Source organism: Rana temporaria, chromosome 2 (genome assembly GCF_905171775.1).
Source record: "Rana temporaria chromosome 2, aRanTem1.1, whole genome shotgun sequence".
Classification (NCBI taxonomy): Eukaryota; Metazoa; Chordata; class Amphibia; order Anura; family Ranidae; genus Rana; species Rana temporaria.
The window spans coordinates 68324193-68343247 of NC_053490.1; the positions used below are offsets into that span (position 1 = coordinate 68324193).

At 42.7% G+C, this 19055-nt stretch overlaps 1 protein-coding gene across 1 annotated transcript in view; it reads right to left on the reverse strand.

Annotated features, from left to right (window-relative positions):
- Positions 1-19055, reverse strand: part of LOC120928211 (guanylate cyclase soluble subunit beta-2-like) — a 56667-nt gene that overhangs the window by 11268 nt on the left and 26344 nt on the right. Inside the window, exons 9-13 of the mRNA XM_040339320.1 lie at positions 17585-17801; positions 13118-13438; positions 10401-10549; positions 7998-8144; positions 3185-3339 (exon numbers count right to left, since the gene is read on the reverse strand). Coding sequence (XP_040195254.1) covers positions 3185-3339; positions 7998-8144; positions 10401-10549; positions 13118-13438; positions 17585-17801 — 989 coding nt within the window. The remainder of the gene's footprint in view (positions 1-3184; positions 3340-7997; positions 8145-10400; positions 10550-13117; positions 13439-17584; positions 17802-19055) is intronic.

The following is a 19055-nucleotide window of genomic DNA, read 5'->3' on the forward strand; positions in this document are numbered from 1 at the left end:
GAAGCTAATTAACACCATTTTTTGGCATACAGAGATAAGCTGGCATAGATAGATTTTACAATGGAATTAAACTGGCTCAAGCTGTTAATCACTGATAATGGTGGGGGGGCATCAATCATGGGTTGGGTGGTCTATAGGATAGCTGTGGAAGGTAATAAGAGGGGGGAACAAGTCTCTAATAGTGAACAGCAGATATAAGTCATGTGGTGATAATAACAGTTCAGAGCTTACGGCAAGCCTCTTGAGGGAAAAAGAAGCATACTCCAGGGAACATGTAAAAGACAGAAGTAGAGGCGCCTCTTAGGTAAAACTTTAAAGCATTTATTAACACAATGTATAAAAGCACTTACATCTCGGTAAGTGTAGTAAGGCACATCAGGGGGTCCAGGAACAGGAAGAGGGGATAGAACGCACGTAGACTGCAGCGTCGGGCTTGTGACGTCAATACCATCGGCAGAGCGCACGCTCAGAAACACGTTGCATCTTACCGAGTGACGTCAAACATTGCCGGGGCTAGAGTGCCGTGACATGCATTCTAGCCCCTCTTACTGTTAAAGTCACACTCTGAGCAGACGATCGGTGTACACAGGAGACCAGGCAGGATGAAGCATCCACAGCAGAAGTCTGGCGAGAGCACAGACTCACCCTACAGGACCCCTGATGTGCCTTACTTCACTTACCAAGATGTGATGCTGCATGCACACGACCGTTTTTCATGACGAGAAAAATTCTATTTTTTTAATTGGTCGGGAAAAACGGTCGTGTGTATGCTCCAGAGCATTTTTCTCAACAAGAAAAATGCCCGTTAAAAATTTAGAACCTGCTCTATTTTTTCTCGTTGTTTTTCGCGTCATGAAAAACAATTGTGTGTAGGCTTTAACGAGGTGGGAAAACACACGTGCTCAGAAGCAAGTTATGAGACAGGAGCGCTCGTTCTGGTAAAACTAGCGTTCGTAATGGAGATAGCACATTCGCCACGCTGTAACAGACTGAAAAGCACGAAGACTGAAAAGCGTGAATCGTCTCTCACCAAACTTTTAATAACACGCAGTAACACAAAATCAGCATAAAAAGGGTGGCACCATTCAAATGAAATATCCCCTTTATATTGCCGTTGTACGTGTTGTACATCACCACGCTTTGCTCGAGCATTTTTTTTTACGATCATGTGTATGCAAGGCAGGCTTGAGAGGAATCACCTCGAGAAAAACGTTGTTTTTTTCAATGACATGAATAGCGGTCGTGTGTACGCGGCATAAGTGCTTTTATTTATTGTGTTATTAAATGTTTTACAGTTTTAATTAAGAAGCGCCTCTATTTCTGTCTTTTACAGATAGATTTGACAAAAATGTCTAGTGTGCATTCTAAAAGTGGTGCAGCAAAAGCCAAATTCATGTATGAGGAAAGCTATAAGGAAGATTAGAGGAATTTAATTTATTCACTCTTGAGAAGAGGAGATAAAGGGGGGGATATGATCAACATGTACAAATATATAATGGGTCCATATAGTGAACTTGGTGTTGAGTTATTCACTTTGCGGTCAACACAGAGGACAAGGGGGCACTCTTCATCTCCAACACGGAAAGGTTTCTTCACAGTAAGAGCTGTGAAAATGTGTAATAGACTCCCTCCGGAGTTGGTTCTGGCCAGCTCAGTAGATTGCTTTAAGAAAGGTCTGGATTCGTTCCTAAATGTACATAATATAACTGGGTACTGACATTTATAGATAAAGTTGATCCAGGGGAAAATCCGATTGCCTCTCGGGGGATCAGGAATTATTTTTTTCCACTGCTGTAGGAAATTGAAGCATGCTCTGCTGGGGTTTTTCGACTTCCTCTGGATCAACTGTGGGTATAGATTTGGGTATATGGGATTGTATGATAATTTTTTTTTTTTTTTTTTTTATGTATGAACTAGATGGACTTGTGTCTTTTTTTCAGCCTGACTAACTATGTAACTATGTACAAGTTCTAGACGGGAGATGAATTTGGTGCATGCCACACCACTTTTAGAACACATGAGAGACACTTTTAAAAAATCTGTCTGTGTCAGGCTTGATGAATTCCAGGGATTGGGGGTAATTCAATAAATCTAGAGCGCCACGTCTCTGGCATTAATCTCTATTGTTGATGTATTCCACCAAATTCATAAAGCATTTGCAAAACTTTTCCTTATGACAGTGACTCGTGCACCAAATTCAGGTAGTTCTAAAATGCGTCACTTTAACATTGTGTCGCATGGAATACGTCAAATGTAAAAGTAGGATGTAGATATGCTTCAAAAGCAAAGGTAAATGTTGTTCAAGTAAGAAAGTTAGTCATAGGGTTATTGTCAAGTTAACCAATGCATACTGAAACTGTTTACTTTGGTCTGGGCATTTAGCTACAGGATTGTGTTTCTTCTCAAATTGGCTTATATCATATATAACCTATCATATTTAGGGCCAGATCCACAAAGAGCCGCCGTAACTTAAATATTCTGATTTAAGTTACACTGCCGCAAAATTTCTACCTAAGTGCCCGATCCACAAAGCACTTACCTAGAAATTTTCGGCTGTGTAACTTAAATCCGTCCGGCGCAAGGCGTTCCTATTTTCATGGGGCGAGTCCCATTTAAATTAGGCGTGCTCCCGCGCCGGACGTACTTTTTCATTTTCCCGACGTGCATAGAGCGGTTTTACGTTACGCCGAGTTTTGAGAATCGCGCCGGGTAAAAAAAGTTGCGTCGGGGGAAAAAAAAGATACGGCGGGAAAAAATAAATAACAGCGTCGCGGGTAAGAAGGGTCTACTTTTACAAGGTGTAAACAGTTTACACTTTGTAAAAGCAGCCCTAATTTTACGATTGCAACGTAAGTATTTACGGAGATTTCACGAAGCTAAACCGCTTCGTGGATCTCCGTAAGTGCTCATTTGCATACGCGAAGCGGCATTTCGACTCGAAATGCCCCCAGCGGCGGATGCGGTACTGCATCCTAAGATCCGGCAGTGTAAGTCCCTTACACATGTCGGATCTTCTGCCTATCTTTTGGAAACTGATTCTGTGGATCAGTTCCAAAGATAGAAACAGGGATACGACGGCGTATCAGTAGATACGCCGTCGTATCTCTTTTGAGGATCTGGCCCTTAGTTTTTTTCTGTTTTTTATTTTTTCATTATTGTATTTTTTTTTTTTTTGCGTTCTTACTGGAAAGTTGTTGGACTAAGGTGGATTTTATCTGGAACCCCATGACTCTCCATCCTGGAAGCTGTATTCACAGTGTCTCCAAATAGGCAGTATCTGGGCATTTTATCACCAACAACTCCTGCTAATACAGGCCCTGTGTGAATCCCAACTCTGATCTGAAATGAAAAAAAGTAAGTGATCATTGGTTATGCTGTAAGTGTAAGATACCAGCCTTGTAGATAGCTCCCAAATTTGTTTTTATTCCATTTGGATAGACAGGATGAAATATATTTGTTGTTAATGGTTTTTGAAAAATGTCTTCTGAATTATTAATCCTCGCAATCTAAATGTAAATCTACAGTATATCCGATGAAATATAACATATGATATAAACATGAAATATAGTCAGAAAAGTGAACTTGGCCTTTAAAGAGGAAGTAAACTTCCTCTGCAGACATTTACCTATAGGTAGTGTAAATATCGCCCAAGCATGTATCGTTTAGGAGATATTTACATTACATGCAGCCAGTGACATCACTGTCGCATGCGCTCTGATGGAACGGCTTTGGCTGCCTTCCTAGCCAGGTGCCATGAATGTCATTGCCTTCTGAGCCAGGTGCCCGTAAATATCATTGCCTTCCGAGCCAGGTGCCCATGAATGTCATTGCCTTCTGAGCCAGGTGCCCGTAAATATCATTGCCTTCCGAGCCAGGTGCCCGTAAATATCATTGCCTTCCGAGCCAGGTGCCCATGAATGTCATTGCCTTCCGAGCCAGGTGCCCGTAAATATCATTGCCTTCAGAGCCAGGTGCTGTAAATGTTATTGCCTTCCGAGCCAGGTGCCCGTAAATATCATTGCCTTCAGAGCCAGGTGCTGTAAATGTTATTGCCTTCCGAGCCAGGTGCCCGTAAATATCATTGCCTTCCGAGCCAGGTGCCCGTGAATGTCATTGCCTTCTGAGCCAGGTGCTGTAAATGTCATCACGGCTTTGGCCAATCACAGTGCTGGAGCCTACAAATCCGGAAAAAAAATCTGGGAAAAATGTCAGCCGCCCTTGCGGTGTGGGGGCTTCATTCTAAGGTAAGTATTTCATAATGAGTTATTCTGCGATGCATACTAGCTTATTATGCCTTTGTCTTGCAGGTTTTTTTTTTCAAAAGAGTTTTCAATCTCTTTAAGGATTGAAGTGGTTGGTCTAATGCCGAGTACACACGATCATTTTTCGGCATGAAAGAAAACGTTGTTTTTAAAAACGTAATTTAAAATGATCGTGTGTGGGCTGCAAAAAAAAAAATTTGAACATGCTGCTTTTTTATTGTCGTTTTAAAAAATTTCATTTTTCAGGTTGTAAAAAATGATAGTGTGTGGGCTAAAACAACGTTTTAAACTCGCGCATGCTCAGAAGCAAGTTATGAGACGGGAGCGCTCATTCTGATAAAACTACTGTTCATAATGGAGTAAGCACATTCATCACGTTGTAACAGACAGAAAAGCGCAAATCGTCTTTTACTAACATGGAATCAGCTAAAGCAGCCCAAAGGCGAATAGAACTTCCCCTTTAGAGTGCCGTCGTACGTGTTGTACGTCACCACGCTTTGTTCATCATTTTTTTTAAACAATGGTGTGTGGGTAATGTAGTTTTTAATGATGAGGTTGGAAAAACTTTGTTTTTTGGAAATGCTGAAAAACTATGTTTTCTTTCATGCCGAAAAATGATCGTGTGTACGCGGCATCACAGAATGCAAATACCTATCATAGGGTAGTCTGTATTAACATAGGGTCCTTGCAAGGACTGTACCTGGGATGTGGGACACCAGCCAGGAACAGGGAAAGTAAGTACAGACACTAAAGAGTGACTTACATAGAAGGGTAGGTTCTTTCTTTTCTTTTTCCTTTTTAAAATGTAATCACTTTATTTACAAAGCTTTACCTTGTATACATAGTGGACATTTGACACAGTGAAGCCCTGAGTACATTGCATTGAGCATGTTGACGATTTGGATGGGTTTAGAGGCAGAACATGTTTGTAAATGTCACTATATCAGTGTACAGTAAAACCTTGGTTTGTGAGCATAATTCGTTCCAGAAACATGCTTGTAGTCCAAAGCACTTGTATATCAAAGCATTTTTTTTAAAGGCTATAAAAGAGAAGAGCGGCATCTCTAATGCCGCGTACACACGATCGGTTCGTCTGATGAAAACGGTCTGATGGACTGCTTTTCATCAGACGAATCGATCGTGTGTAGGCCCCATCGGTTTTTTATCCATCGGTGAAAAAACTAGGAACTTGTTTTAAAATTATCTGATGGTTAAAAAAAAACGATAGAAAAAAACGATCGTCTGTAGGCACGTCCATCGGTTAAAAATCTGCGCATGCTCAGAATCAAGTCGACGCATGCTTGGAAGCATTGAACTTCATTTTTCTCAGCACGTCGTTGTGTTTTACGTCACCGCGTTCTGACACGATTGTTTTTTTAACTGATGGTGTGTAGGCACGACTGATGAAAGTCAGCTTCATTGTATATCTGAGGAAAAAATCCATCAGACTGTTTTCATCGGATGAACCGATCGTGTGTACAGGGCATATGTGTAGCAATAAGTTGCTAAATGTTGTACATTCATTAAATGTAACCATATTGCTACACTTAGGCCTCGTACACACCAGCGGACATGTCCGATGAAAACGGTCTGCGGACCGTTTTCGTCGGACATGTCCGCTCGGAGATTTCGGTCTGATGGCTGTACACACCATCAAACCGAAATCCGCACGGACAGAGAACGCGGTGACGTAGACGACACCAACGTTCTCTCTCGTGCGAGTTCAATGCTTCTACGCATGCGTCAAATCAATTCGACGCATGCGCGGGATTTCGGTCTGCTTGTTAGATGTACTAACCAGCGGACATGTCCGCCGGACAGCTTTCCAGCGGACATGTTTCTTAGCATGCTAAGAAACATTTGTCCGCTGGAAATCTGTCCGCTAGCCTGTACACACGATCGGATCTGTCCGTGTGTACGAGGCCTTAGAGGCCCCTCTCTTCTTTTTTATACTCAGTTGTGACATGACGCTACTCTTATATCAAGAAATCGCTTGTATATCAAGGCAACATTTATTAAAACATTTTGCTTGTCTTGCAAAACGCTCTCAAACCAAGTTACTCTCAAACCAAGGTTTTACTGTACATAAAAACTATTTGTTAATGGGTTTTAAAATATGTATTCTGAATTATTAATCTTCATTATCTGAATGTATATCTAATATCTAATTAAATATCTGATAAAATAAGTGTAACATGAAACATGGTCAGAAAAGTGGATTTACTTTTTAAGAATTAAAGCGGTATTGAACTTAAAACCAAATATGTAAAATATTGCAGCTTACCAATCATTAGATTAGTAGATAGTGGTGACTGTGTTAGTTTTCTATTTTTTCCAGGTTTTGGTCCTCTGTTTTCACCTAGTGATCCTCCCCTACCCCTCCGATCCTCACCACCAGTCTCCTCACGCATCACAAATTTACTATCCCACATATCAGTTTGGATGTCACACCACTTCCTCAAACTCAGCCTGTCCAAAACTGAGCTCATAATATTTCCTCCCCCACGTTCCCCTTCCCCTGACTTCTCCATCAAAATCAATGGCTCAACTATCAACTATCAACTCGTCCTTCCATGCCGAGGGGCTAGGTGTAATCCTGGCCTCTAAACCATCCTTTTGGCCCCACATCCTATTACTGTCCAAAGCTTGCCACCTCAACCTCTGCAACATCTCCAAAATACGCCCCCTCTTGCTTCAGCTACTACAACTCCCTCATTGGCGTACTTTACTTTGGCATGCTTCCTTCAGTCCGTCATGAATGCTGCTGCCAGACTCCTCCACCTTCCCAATCGTTTAGTGTCTGCTATCCCTCTCTGCCAATCCCTCCACTGGCTTCTGCTCACCCAACAGAATGCATTCCAGCAGAGGCTTCTCTTTAATTAGGCACATTAGGTGGTTGCCTAAGGCCTCGCAATAACAGGGGCCTTGCAGTAGCCTACTTTGCTGAACACATTACCCTAGTTTTGAGGGACAGGGGACCTTAACGCTGCTGTGCTCAGGCAGCGTTAAGAGCCTTGTCTCCTTCAGGAGTGGGCCGCTGGCATTCTTAACAATAGCTGGTTAAGGAGAGGGCAGGAAGTCGGCCGCCGTATCCTTAACAATGGATAAGTCATTAGCTGTCAGCAGGGTTTCCTGGCCTGCCACGCTGCATCCCCAAATTAGGGTCTGGTATGGGTTTTGGGGGGAACCCATGGCACTCTTTTTTTTTTTTGGAGTGGATTGCCCCTTTAAATCCATACTGGACCGAAAGGGTCTGATATGAATTGGCGGGACGTTTTTTTCACATTTTTTTATTGCTGAGAAAAGTTTTTTCTTTACGTTCCGCTGTCAGCAGGGAACCCTGCTGCAACTCCCTCATTGGCTGCAACACTGCTGACAGCTGATGACTCATCCATTGTTAAGGGAACGCCTGCTGCGTCGCTAATGGACGGACTTGAATTTTTTTTCCCATTATGGCCGTGAGTTGGGCCTCATGTCTAAGTTTTTCCTAAGGCCCCACAAATCCTAGAGCCGCCTCTGCATTCCAGATACTAACATCATCTTTTAAAGCCATCCACAACACTCCCCCCAGCTACATCATTAAACCTCTCAAAATACCAACCAAATCGTTCTCTTCGTTCTTCCCAAAATCTTCTTCTCCCTAGCTCCCTTGTCACCTCCTCCCATGCTCACCTCCAGAATTTTTCCAGAGCCTCTCCCATCCTCTGGAACTCCCTACCCCAACAATTCAGTCACCTGAATAGGATCTCCAGTTATGGGATTGATAACTTCTCTGGCTGCAATTCTCATGCCAAGGGCAAAATTTGCAACTCTCTCCACGTGAGTTTCCACAGGTATGGGAACACCTCCCACCACCATATATGCATCACCTATAGTTTCTACCTGTAAAAGAAACAACAAACAAAGAATTTGGTGGGATTTCTATTTTCATAAGGATGTACATTTTAGTGCAAGGTATTCAATATGTACATTGTTTACAATAACGCAAAAGAAACCATAAATACATCTCTATTTTAACATTAATAATTTTTAAATTTTTTTGTGTCTTGTTTATCATTATAATCTTTCATAAACAGTATCTCACAAAAGTGAGTACACCCCTCACATTTTTGTAAATATTTTATTATAACCTTTGACAACACTGAAGAAAAGGCACTTTGCTACAATGTAAAGTAGTGAGTGTACAACTTGTATAACAGTGTAAAATTGCTGTTACCTCAAATTAACTCAACACACAGCTATTAATGATTAAACCGATGGCAACAAAAGTGAGTACACCCCTAAGTGAAAATGTCCAAAATGGGTCCAAAATAGCAATGTTTTGTGTTGCCTCCCCGTATTGTATAACCCCCTAGGAGAAGCGCTCTCCCGGGGGTTTCCTTGCACACTCCCAAGTCCAGCATTCGGCGTCTATTGGCTGCGCTGCTATCAATCTATCCAATCAAGACCCGAGAACCCTGAGCAGAGAGGTATAGCGGTGAGTAAAACGGGGGAGCTGGGGGGCGGTCACTGTCAGAAGTTTTTTTTCCCTTAATTCATAGAATGCATTAAGGTGAAAAAAACATGAGGGTTTACAACCCCTTTAACCCTCTTGGGCATGGAGTTCACAAGAGCTTCAAAGGTTGCCACTAGAATCCTCTTCCACTCCTCCATGGCGACATCACAGAGCTAGTGGATGTTAGAGACCTTGCGCTCCTCCACCTTCTGTTTGAGGATGCCTCACAGATGCTCAATAAGGTTTAGGTCTGGAGAAATGCTTGGCCAGTCAATCACCTTTACCCTCAATTTCTTTAGCAAGGCAGTGGTCATCTTGGAGGTGTGTTTGGGATTGTTATCATGTTGGAATACTGCCCTGCAGACCAGTCTCCGAAGGGAGGGGATCATGCTCTGCTTCAGTATGTCACAGTACATGTTGGCATTCATGGTTCCCTCAATGAACTGTAGCTCCCCAGCGCTGGCAGCACTCATACAGCCCCAGACCATGATACTCCCACCACCATGCTTGACTGTAGGCAAGACACACTTGTCTTTGTTCTCCTCACCTGGTTGCCACCACACACGCTTGACACCATCTGAACCAAATAAGTTTAACTTGGTCTCATCAGACCACAGGACATGGTTCCAGTAATCCATTGCCTTAGTCTGTTTGTCTGTACTTTCTTGTGCATCATCTTTAGAAGAGGCTTCCTTTTGGGACGACAGCCATGCAAACCAATTTGATGCAGTGTGCGGCGTATTGGCTGAGCACTGACGGGCTGACCTTCCACCCCTTCAACCTCTTCCCAAAGACAACCTCTAATTATGATGCTGAGCACGTGCACTCAACTTCTTTGGTCGAGACCTGTTCTGAGTGGAACCTATCCTGTTAAACCGCTGTATGGTTTTGGCCACCGTGCTGCAGCTCAGTTTCAGGGTCTTGGCAATCTTCTTTTAGCCTAGGCCATCTTTATGTAGACCCTCAAAGAGTTTTTTGCCACAAGGTGCCATGTTGAACTTCCAGTGACCAGTATGAGAGAGTGAGAGCGATAACACCAAATTTAACACACCTGCTCCCCATTCACGCCTGAGACCTTGTAACGCCAACGAGTCACATGACACCGTAGAGGAAAAATGGCTAATTAGGCCCAATTTGGACATTTTCACTTAGGGGTGTACTCACTTTTGTTGCCAGTGGTTTAGACATTAATGGCTGTGTGTTGAGTTATTTTGGGGGGACAGCAAATGTACACTGTTATACAAGCTGAACACTCACTACTTTACATTGTAGCAAAGTGTCAGTTCTTCTGTGTTGTCACATAAAAAGATATAATAAAATATTTATAAAAATGTGAGGGGTGTACTCACTTTTGTGAGATACTGTTTATTTAAAAGGAAACCAATGCTTCTGTGTTTGGGGCACACAATCATGCTTCTCTTGCCCTCCCTTAATGTAAATCTCAGAGCCTGAGTGGCCGTTTGTCATATAGAGTTCATCTGTGGATTGGAGTGTTATTACAAATATTAATCATAGGATCTTTGCAAGGACTGTAATAGGATGTGGAGCACCAGACAGGATCTACGCCTTTTGCACAGAAGGTAGGTTCTTTCTTTTTTACTTTTTTTTTTTTTAATTGGTTCATTTAAATTATGAAGTTGTACCTTGTATACATCATGGACATTTGTAAGATGATCAAACCTTGAGTACATTGCATTGAGCATGTTGACAATTTGGATGGGCTCACAAGCAGAACATATGTTTGTAAATGTCACTACATCACTGAAGAGTATTGTACAAGTTGGAAATTCTCCTGCAAGGAAAAATAATCAGTTAGTATACATCAAGACATATACACAGTGGCCCAGATTCTGAAAGGGCTTACAACGGCGCAACGCAATGTACGCCGTCGTAGGTCCTAATCTGGGCCGTCGTATCTATGCGACTGATTCTTAGAATCAGTTACGCATAGGTAACCATTAGATCCGACAGGCGTAAGGCTCTTACGCTGTCGGATCTTAAATGCAATTTTTTTTTTCGCCGCTAGGTGTCGCCTCCGTCGTTTTCCCCGTCGAGTATGCAAATTATCAAAATACGCAAATCCCCGAACGTACGCGCGGTCGACGCAGTGAAGTTACGACGTTTACGTTAGATTTGCGACGCGTAAAGTTGCCCCTGCTATATGAGGGGCAACAATGTTAAGTATGGCCATCGTTCCTGCGTCGAAATTTAAAAATTTACGTTGTTTGCGTAAGTCGTCCGTGAATGGGGCTGGACGCCATTTACGTTCACGTCGAAACCAATGACGTCCTTGCGACGTCATTTGGAGCAATGCACCCTGGGATATTTTCCGGACGGCGCATGCGCAGTACGTTCGGGACGGGAACGCGCCTAATTTAAGTGCTCCACGCCCCCTACCCGACTCATTTGAATTAGGCGGGCTTGCGCCGGGGAAATGACGCTACGCCGCCGCAACTTTACAGGCAAGTTCTTTGTGAATAAAGCACTTGCCTGTAAAACTTGCGGCGGCGTAACGTAAATGACATACGTTACCCTGCCGCAGTTTTATGCCTATCTACGAGAATCTGGGCCTATATTACCAAAAGTATTGGGCCGCCTGCCTTTACACGCACATGAACTTTAATGGCATCCAGTCTTAGTTTGTATCAATATTGAGTTAGCCCACCCTTTGCAGCTATAACAGGTTCAAATATTATTGGAAGGCTGTCCACAAGGTTTAGGAGTGTGTCTATGGGAATGTTTGACTATTCTTCCAGAAGCACATTTGTGAGGTCAGGTACTGATGTTGGATGAGAATGCCTGGCTCGCAGTCTCCACTTTAATTCATCCCAAAGGTATTCCATCAGGTTGAGGTCAGGACTCTGTGCAAGCCAGACAAGTTCCTCCACCCCAAACTTGCTCATCCATGTCTTTATGAACTGATTTGTGCACTGGTTGAAATCATTTGGTGGAGGGGGGATTATGGTGTGGGGTTGTATTTCAGGGGTTTGGCTTGGCCCCTTAGTTCCAGTGAAGGGAACTCCAAGGGCATCAGCATACCAAGACATTTTGGCCAATTTAATGCTCCCAACTTTGTGGAAACAGTTTGGGGATGGCCCCTTCCTGTTCCAACATGACTGCGTACCAGTGCACAAACAAGATCCATAAAGACATGGATGAGTGAGTTTGGGATGGAGGAACTTGACTGGCCTCCACAGAATTCTGACCTCAACCCGATAGAACTCCTTTGAGACAAATTAGAGCCGGAGACTGTGAGCCAGGCGTTCTCATCCACATCAGTGCCTGACCTCAATATAGCGCTTCTGGAAGAATGGTCAAACATTCCCATAGACACACTCCTAAACCTTGTGGACAGCCTTCCTAGAAGAGTTGAAGCTGTTATAGCTGCAAAGGGTGGGTCAATTCAATATTGAACCCTATGGACGCAGACTGGGATGCCATTAAAGTTCATGTGCATGTAAAGGCAGGCGTCCCAATACTTTTGGTAATATAGTGTAGCTATAGAGTGGTGCTAAGGGAGAAACTGGTCCTGTGCTCATTAGATGAATGGACAACTGATTTACAAAATAAATGTGGTTCTTTTATTCTACTCTCTAGTAAGTATGTAAGGTTTAAAAAAAAAAGTTGCACGTGAAAGGGCAAAGATGGGGCCAATTTGGTTGTTGTGCAGACTGGTCAGTAATCATGCTTGGAATCTCTTGTTAAAATCCTGGCTGAGAATGGCTGGTAAGAGCAGGCAGATAATCCTGTTGGTGATCCAACTACTTTAGATCATTGATTCTCAACCCTGCACGTTTTGTGGTACATTGATTTAATATGGGATTTGTACTGCGCCAAATGTGCTCCCTTAGGAGCGCGTCTCTAATAATACATCTCTAATATTTGATTGGGCTGAGTACTTCCAAAACACATGTATGTCCAATACTGTCTTTGGGTCCAGTTCTCACCTATGCAATTGAAGTAACCACATTTGGCATGTCATTTTTTTTGGGGGGGGGGGGTACCTAGCTTTGACAGGTACCCAGCTCCCACTTCTACTCATGGCACTGTGGCGCCATATGGAAGTTCTCCTCTCCCACCTCCCTCTCTGCAATCTTCTGGGACACGTCACAGGTCCCAGAAGATTGCCCAGCACACTAGCAGCAATTGATGGGTACAGTAGCTGCTTTTGATGGTACAGTGGCTGTGTTTGATGGGTACAGTGGCTGTGTTTGATGGGTACAGTGGCTGTGTTTGATGGGCACAGTGGCTGCGCTTGATGGGCACAGTGGCTGCGCTTGATGGGCACAGTGGTGGCAATTGATGGGCACAGTGGTGGCAATTTATGTTTTTTTATTATTATTATTTATGAAGTAAATACCTGCTTGGACTTTCTTGCCTTCCTTTAGCTGATTGGCCACATGAGGGGGAAGCATGGCATATAACAAGGTCTCTGTCTTCTTCTTCTCGATCTCCAGGTTTTTAGACAGGATGCGTAACTCTTCCTTCTTCTTCTCCAGCTGGTTGGTCAGTTCTATCTCAGCCAGTCTCTGGTGGTTCAGTAGGATCAAGTCCCTGGTTACATCATGTTTTGCTATATCAGAAATGTGCATGTTTCTCTCTTCTAGTTCCTGTAGGCTGCGTAGTTTTGGAGAACACATGTAGATCATGCATTGTATGGATTCCATCCAAATCATGTACCCTTGTAAAATTTTAGATTAGAAATTGAAAGGTTTAGAGCAGTTAATTGGTCAATAAACACCAGAATTGGTGATGGTATACTGAGGTCATAGACAATTTTATTAAACAATGTAGTCTGAATATCTATAACAATCTTGTAAAATGTTTCAATATATTTCAAAATCCCCAAACTAATATCTTCTGTGAATAGAGAAAAGGCTTAAAGGGTCACTAAAGGAATTTTTTTTTTTAGCTAAATAGCTTTCTTTACCTTACTGCAGTCCTGGTTTCATGTCCTCATTGTTCGTTTTTGCTGTAATCCTTCTCTGTTCTGGACACTTTCTGGTTGTCTGTTTCCTGATGACCACAGTACTGGGAGCTTCTAGTTTCATTTTCTAAACCATCACTGCTCTATGGCTCTGTCTAGCACAGAGGCAGGATAACATGCAAAAACAAAACTAGATGCAAAAACAAAACTAGAGGTACATTATATGATTGATTTTTATCTATTTTTAATCAATTTTAAAAGGAATAAGTTAACTATTATGTCTCTATACCCTGTAAACAGTCATTTCAGCAAAAAAAAAAAAAAAAAATTTCCTTTACAACTCCTTTAACCACTTCCCGACCGCCTTACGACTATATACGGCGGCACTTTAAAGATGGATATCTCGGTAACGGCAGCAGCTGCTACCACAACCGAGATATCCATCTTTAGTTCGCATGTGTGTTGTTGCGCTTTACAAGTCTCTAGTGTGAGCGGTCCTGTAAAAGATAACGGTGGTCTCCGCGGCGGATTCGCCGCGAGATCACCGTTATCGGCGGCGGTAGGGACCCGCCGCTCTCCCGTGCCCTCCCCCGCTTACCGGAGCCGTCGGTAGCGGCGGAGGCGATCGGGTGCTTCAGCCTGCTCTGTGGGGATACGAGTGAGGGCAAGATGGCCCCCACCCGTCCCCATAGCATTGTTGGGCGGAAGTGACGTCAAAACGTCAGTCCCGCCCAGCGTCTTAAAGAGACATTTTTTTGTTGTCATTTTTTCAAATGACAAAATTTACATTTTTTTTTTTTTTTTTTTTTTGCATTCAAGTCTAAATATGAGATGTGAGGTCTTTTTGACCCCAGATCTCATATTTAAGAGGACCTGTCATGCTTTTTTCTATTACAAGGGATGTTTACATTCCTTGTAATAGGAATAAAAGTGATTAATTATTTTAATATTTTTTCCAGTGTAAAAAATAATAAAATAAATAAAAATAAATAAGAAAAACATTTTTTTTTAAAGCGCCCTGTCCCGACGAGCTTGCGCGCAGAAGCGAACGCATATGAAAACAGTGTTCAAACCACACAAGTGAGGTATCGCCGCGATCGTTAGAGCGAGAGCAATAATTCTAGCCCTAGACCTCCTCTGTAGCTCAAAAAAATGCAACCTATAGAATTTTTTAAACGTCGCCTATCGAGATTTTTAAGGGTAAAAGTTTGACGCCATGCCACGAGCGGGCACAATTTTTAAGCGTGACATGTTGGCTATCATTTTACTTGGCATAACATTATCTTTCACACTATATAAAAAAATTGGGCCAAATTTATTGCTGTCTTATTTTTTAATTCAAAAAAGTTAATTTTTTCCCAAAAAAGTGCACTTGTAAGACCGCTGCGCAAATATGGTGTGACAAAAAGTATTACAATGATCGCCATTTTATTCTCTAGGGTGTTAGAAAAAATATATATATAATGTTTGGGGGTTTTAAGTAATTTTCTAGCGAAAAAAACTGTTTTAGTCTTGTAAACACCAAATCTGAAAAACACCCAGAGAAGTAGAGAAGTGGTTAAAGAGATCATTTAGATCCTCGCTGAATCATTGTGTTGATTGCTCAGATTGGGGTAGCATTGAGACACGTACCAGCAGCTTAAAGGTGGCCTTGGAAGGTAAAATGTCTATACCTAAGAATAAAAGGACAGGGAAATATTTGGCCATCCTTGATCTAAATCCCTGGACATTTCATGATTTTCGCTTGACATTAATTAAAGTGCAGGCAGTGCTTGCAGCAAGATTTTGCAAAACATTTTCCTGTGTGGCAATAAACTGGCAGTCAGTAAAAAACAGACAATTTTCCTCTGCCAGTAAATGCCAGTAAAAGTAAAAGGTTGCCAGTAAAAATCATGACTGTGATGCTCGGTTTGTTCCGGAGCCGGCTGGGAACATCCGAGTGCTTGCCACAGTGTGATCAGGCAGCTCTGATGGAGGCGGTGCCTGAGCATGTCGTGTGATTTCAAGGTGAAATCTCGCCAAGCACTGTGGCCAGAGCCTTGTGTATGGGAGCAAGGCAGGCTGGGACCAGGACTGTCAGTGCTGTTTAGACTGGAGTGGACTGGACTGGAGGGACCACTTGGCTTGGAGAGAGACTGTCACTGTGACTCAGGAGGGAACGTGTTGTGTCAGTGAGGTCTCGTCATCATCTGTGCAGCTGCACACTGCTGTCGGTGTAACTGTGAGGCCTCGTACACACGACCGAACATGTCTGCTTAAACTGGTCTGCAGACCAGTTTCCGCGGACATGTTCGGTCGTCTGTACGGCCGACCGGACCGGATTCCCTGGCCTAGCGGACAGGTTTCCAGCGGACAAATGTTTCTTAGTATGCTAAGAAACATGTCCGCTGGAAGCCTGTCCGTCGGACATGTTCAGTCGTCTGTACGACTCACCGGACATGTCCGCTCGGTCGAAAGCCCTCGCATGCGTCGAAGTGATTCGACGCATGCGTGGAAGCATTGACCTTCCATGGTCGCGCACGTCGCCGCGGCCACGGCGCGGCCACGTCACCACATATCCTGTCCGCGGGAAATTTGGTCTGATGGTGTGTACAGCCATCAGACCAAATGATCCCAGCGGACATGTCCGATGAAAACGGTCCGCGGACCGTTTTCATCGGACAGATCCGGTCGTGTGTACAAGGCCTAAGAGTCAACTTTATGTGTGTGTGCCGCCGATTGTAATTTCTTGCCCTACTGAGGCTGGTTACTTACAATATAAAAAATAAAATAAGAAATATGTTTTTTGCCTTATTATCTACCTTACATAATATTGCTAATTGCATAATGTATTTGTTTGTAGCCTAAATACTCTAATTTGCACTTAAAACTGTAATTTTGTAACTTTTGGAAATGCCAGTAAAAACTTGGCTGTGCCAGTAAATGTTGGGTGTTGTGTCAGTAAATTTCAATCTAATAGGTTGGCAACACTGACATAGACTCTGTTTGTTATGCTTGAGGAGGATTTTAACCTCAAAGTGTTCTCCGTTTTTGCCGTTTAAGATTACCTAATCTGTTAATTTAAATATCCTACCTCATCTTCTGGGTCTAAATAGCATTGAATGCTGGTGAAAAGCTGGGAATGCTCAGACCCAATGTCTTATGTATTAGTCCACAGGTAGGAACATATCCTACCTCATCTTCTGGGTCTAAATAGCATTGAATGCTGGTGAAAAGCTGGGAATGCTCAGACCCAATGTCTTATGTATTAGTCCACAGGTAGGAACATATCCTACCTCATCTTCTGGGTCTAAATAGCATTGAATGCTGGTGAAAAGCTGGGAATGCTCAGACCCAATGTCTTATGTATTAGTCCACAGGTAGGAACACTTCCGTTTTGTTTTATAGTGAGCTGCAAAGGGTGAGGGTTAACTGATTTTGCCAGTATGTAGTCTGGTTCTATGAAGCAGGTATGAAAAATGACAAAATACAAAAAATTGCAATAATGCAGCCCTACTACCCAAGTTACTTGCAGGTATAAGATGAAAGTCATCCAGTCCTACAGAAATTTATGAAATAAGGGACATTTGTGTCCTATCAGCAGACCTAACTTTGGTAGAAGGTTCTTGCGTAGGTGGATTTTATTTTCAGCCAACAATATTAGTGTAAAGTTTATAGATCCATATGCTTGCAAAAGACAAGTGTATATATACCACATTCTACTCAAGGGTGTCGGGCCATATCTACTGAAATCTGGCCACCATCTTCTGGCCGACTCGAATAGTCATAAATTATATTTTGAAATAACGGTATACTATTTATTTGTTCAATGTGGTTTGTATAAGAAGCAGTGGTGTCTGAATAAAGTATTACAAAAACAAAAGCAACTCTGTATACAGATAAGTACACAATAGTACATACCTCTAAGTTTCAACATTGGTTGCTTCTTCCAGGATTCTGGCATCATTTCCTGCTTTGTTCTCAACACAAACTGACTGTTGGTAAAAGTCTGAATGTTGGCAATGGTAAATGTGACTTGTGGATGCACAATTGTGAAATATTCATCCAGCCTGATGTCCATTATCTGTATTCCAGGAACATATTTCTGTATGTTCACTCCAGACTGTTTTACCCTTAGCTATACCATGAAAAGATAACACCATATAGACTGTTTTAGTAAGGATGAAGGCTTCATTGTAATCAGTGGCCCAAAACTTATAAAGATCAACTCTCATTTGCAGATCTGCATAATGACCTGAAGGATTTTATGCCTAAAAGTGCATTAAACACTTCTAGGCTCAGGCTTAGAGATGTAGCACTAAACCACAACATTTTCTAATTGCAGTTAAGTTTTTTTTTTTTACAATTGTCATTTTCTGTCTGCCACTGGACATGGGTGAATCTAGTCCTTTTCAGAGGTAAAGGGGCTCTTGGGAGGCATCACAGAAATAAAGCTTGCCAGAATGTAGAATTTCTGAAAAATCATTCATTTGAACTTTCTTTCTTGCCATCAATGGGCTTGATTTATTAAAGGGAAATAGGTTGTTTACTTCGCAACAAAGTTGCACTTTACATTGGAGTTTTCCCCAGAACTTAGTGAATGTGGTAAAATGCCACTATATAAAATATACCCAATCATGTGGAAAAAAAATGCATTTTTGCTTGAACATGATTAGATGGAAGTCAGCAGATCTTCACTTCATTCACTAAGCTCTTGTTATGGATTGTTTAATACTCACATTAAATGGCTATTTCTATTACCGTATTTATCGGCGTATACCGCGCACTTTTTTGCCCTGAAAATCAGGGCAAAATCGTGGGTGCGCGGTATACGCCGATACCCGCTTTCCCGCGCCGAGTTTAAATACTGCGCCGACATATACCGAGTGCAGTACACTCGGGTATAGTCGGCAGTCTTGGCTCCTTCCGCGCTCACGTCCTGGATGTACAGGACGTCAGCACGAGAGTTGCCGAGCCTGCCCGACAATACACAAGTGTACTGCGCTCTGTATATGTCGGCGCAGTATTCAAACTCGGCGCGGAAAATGAGCGCGGAGGACGCCGCAGAAGGACGCCGGACCCGACGAAGAGGACACCCAAAGCCGCAGACGGACACCGGACCCGACAAGGCCGCCGATGGACGCCGCACAAGACACCAAAACTGTAAGTACAAAAAACTTTTTTCCACAGGAATCCGCTGCAACTTTAGGGGTGCGCGTTATACACGGGAGCGCGCTATACCCCAATAAATACGGTATGTACCATATACATGCTAAAAATCTACTTGCTCAAAATGCTGACTAGGCACCCCCTCCGATCAAGGAAAACAAGGATTGCTGAGACCTCCAAAAGACTGGATAGATATGGCTAAAAGACTTAGATAAAGAATCAC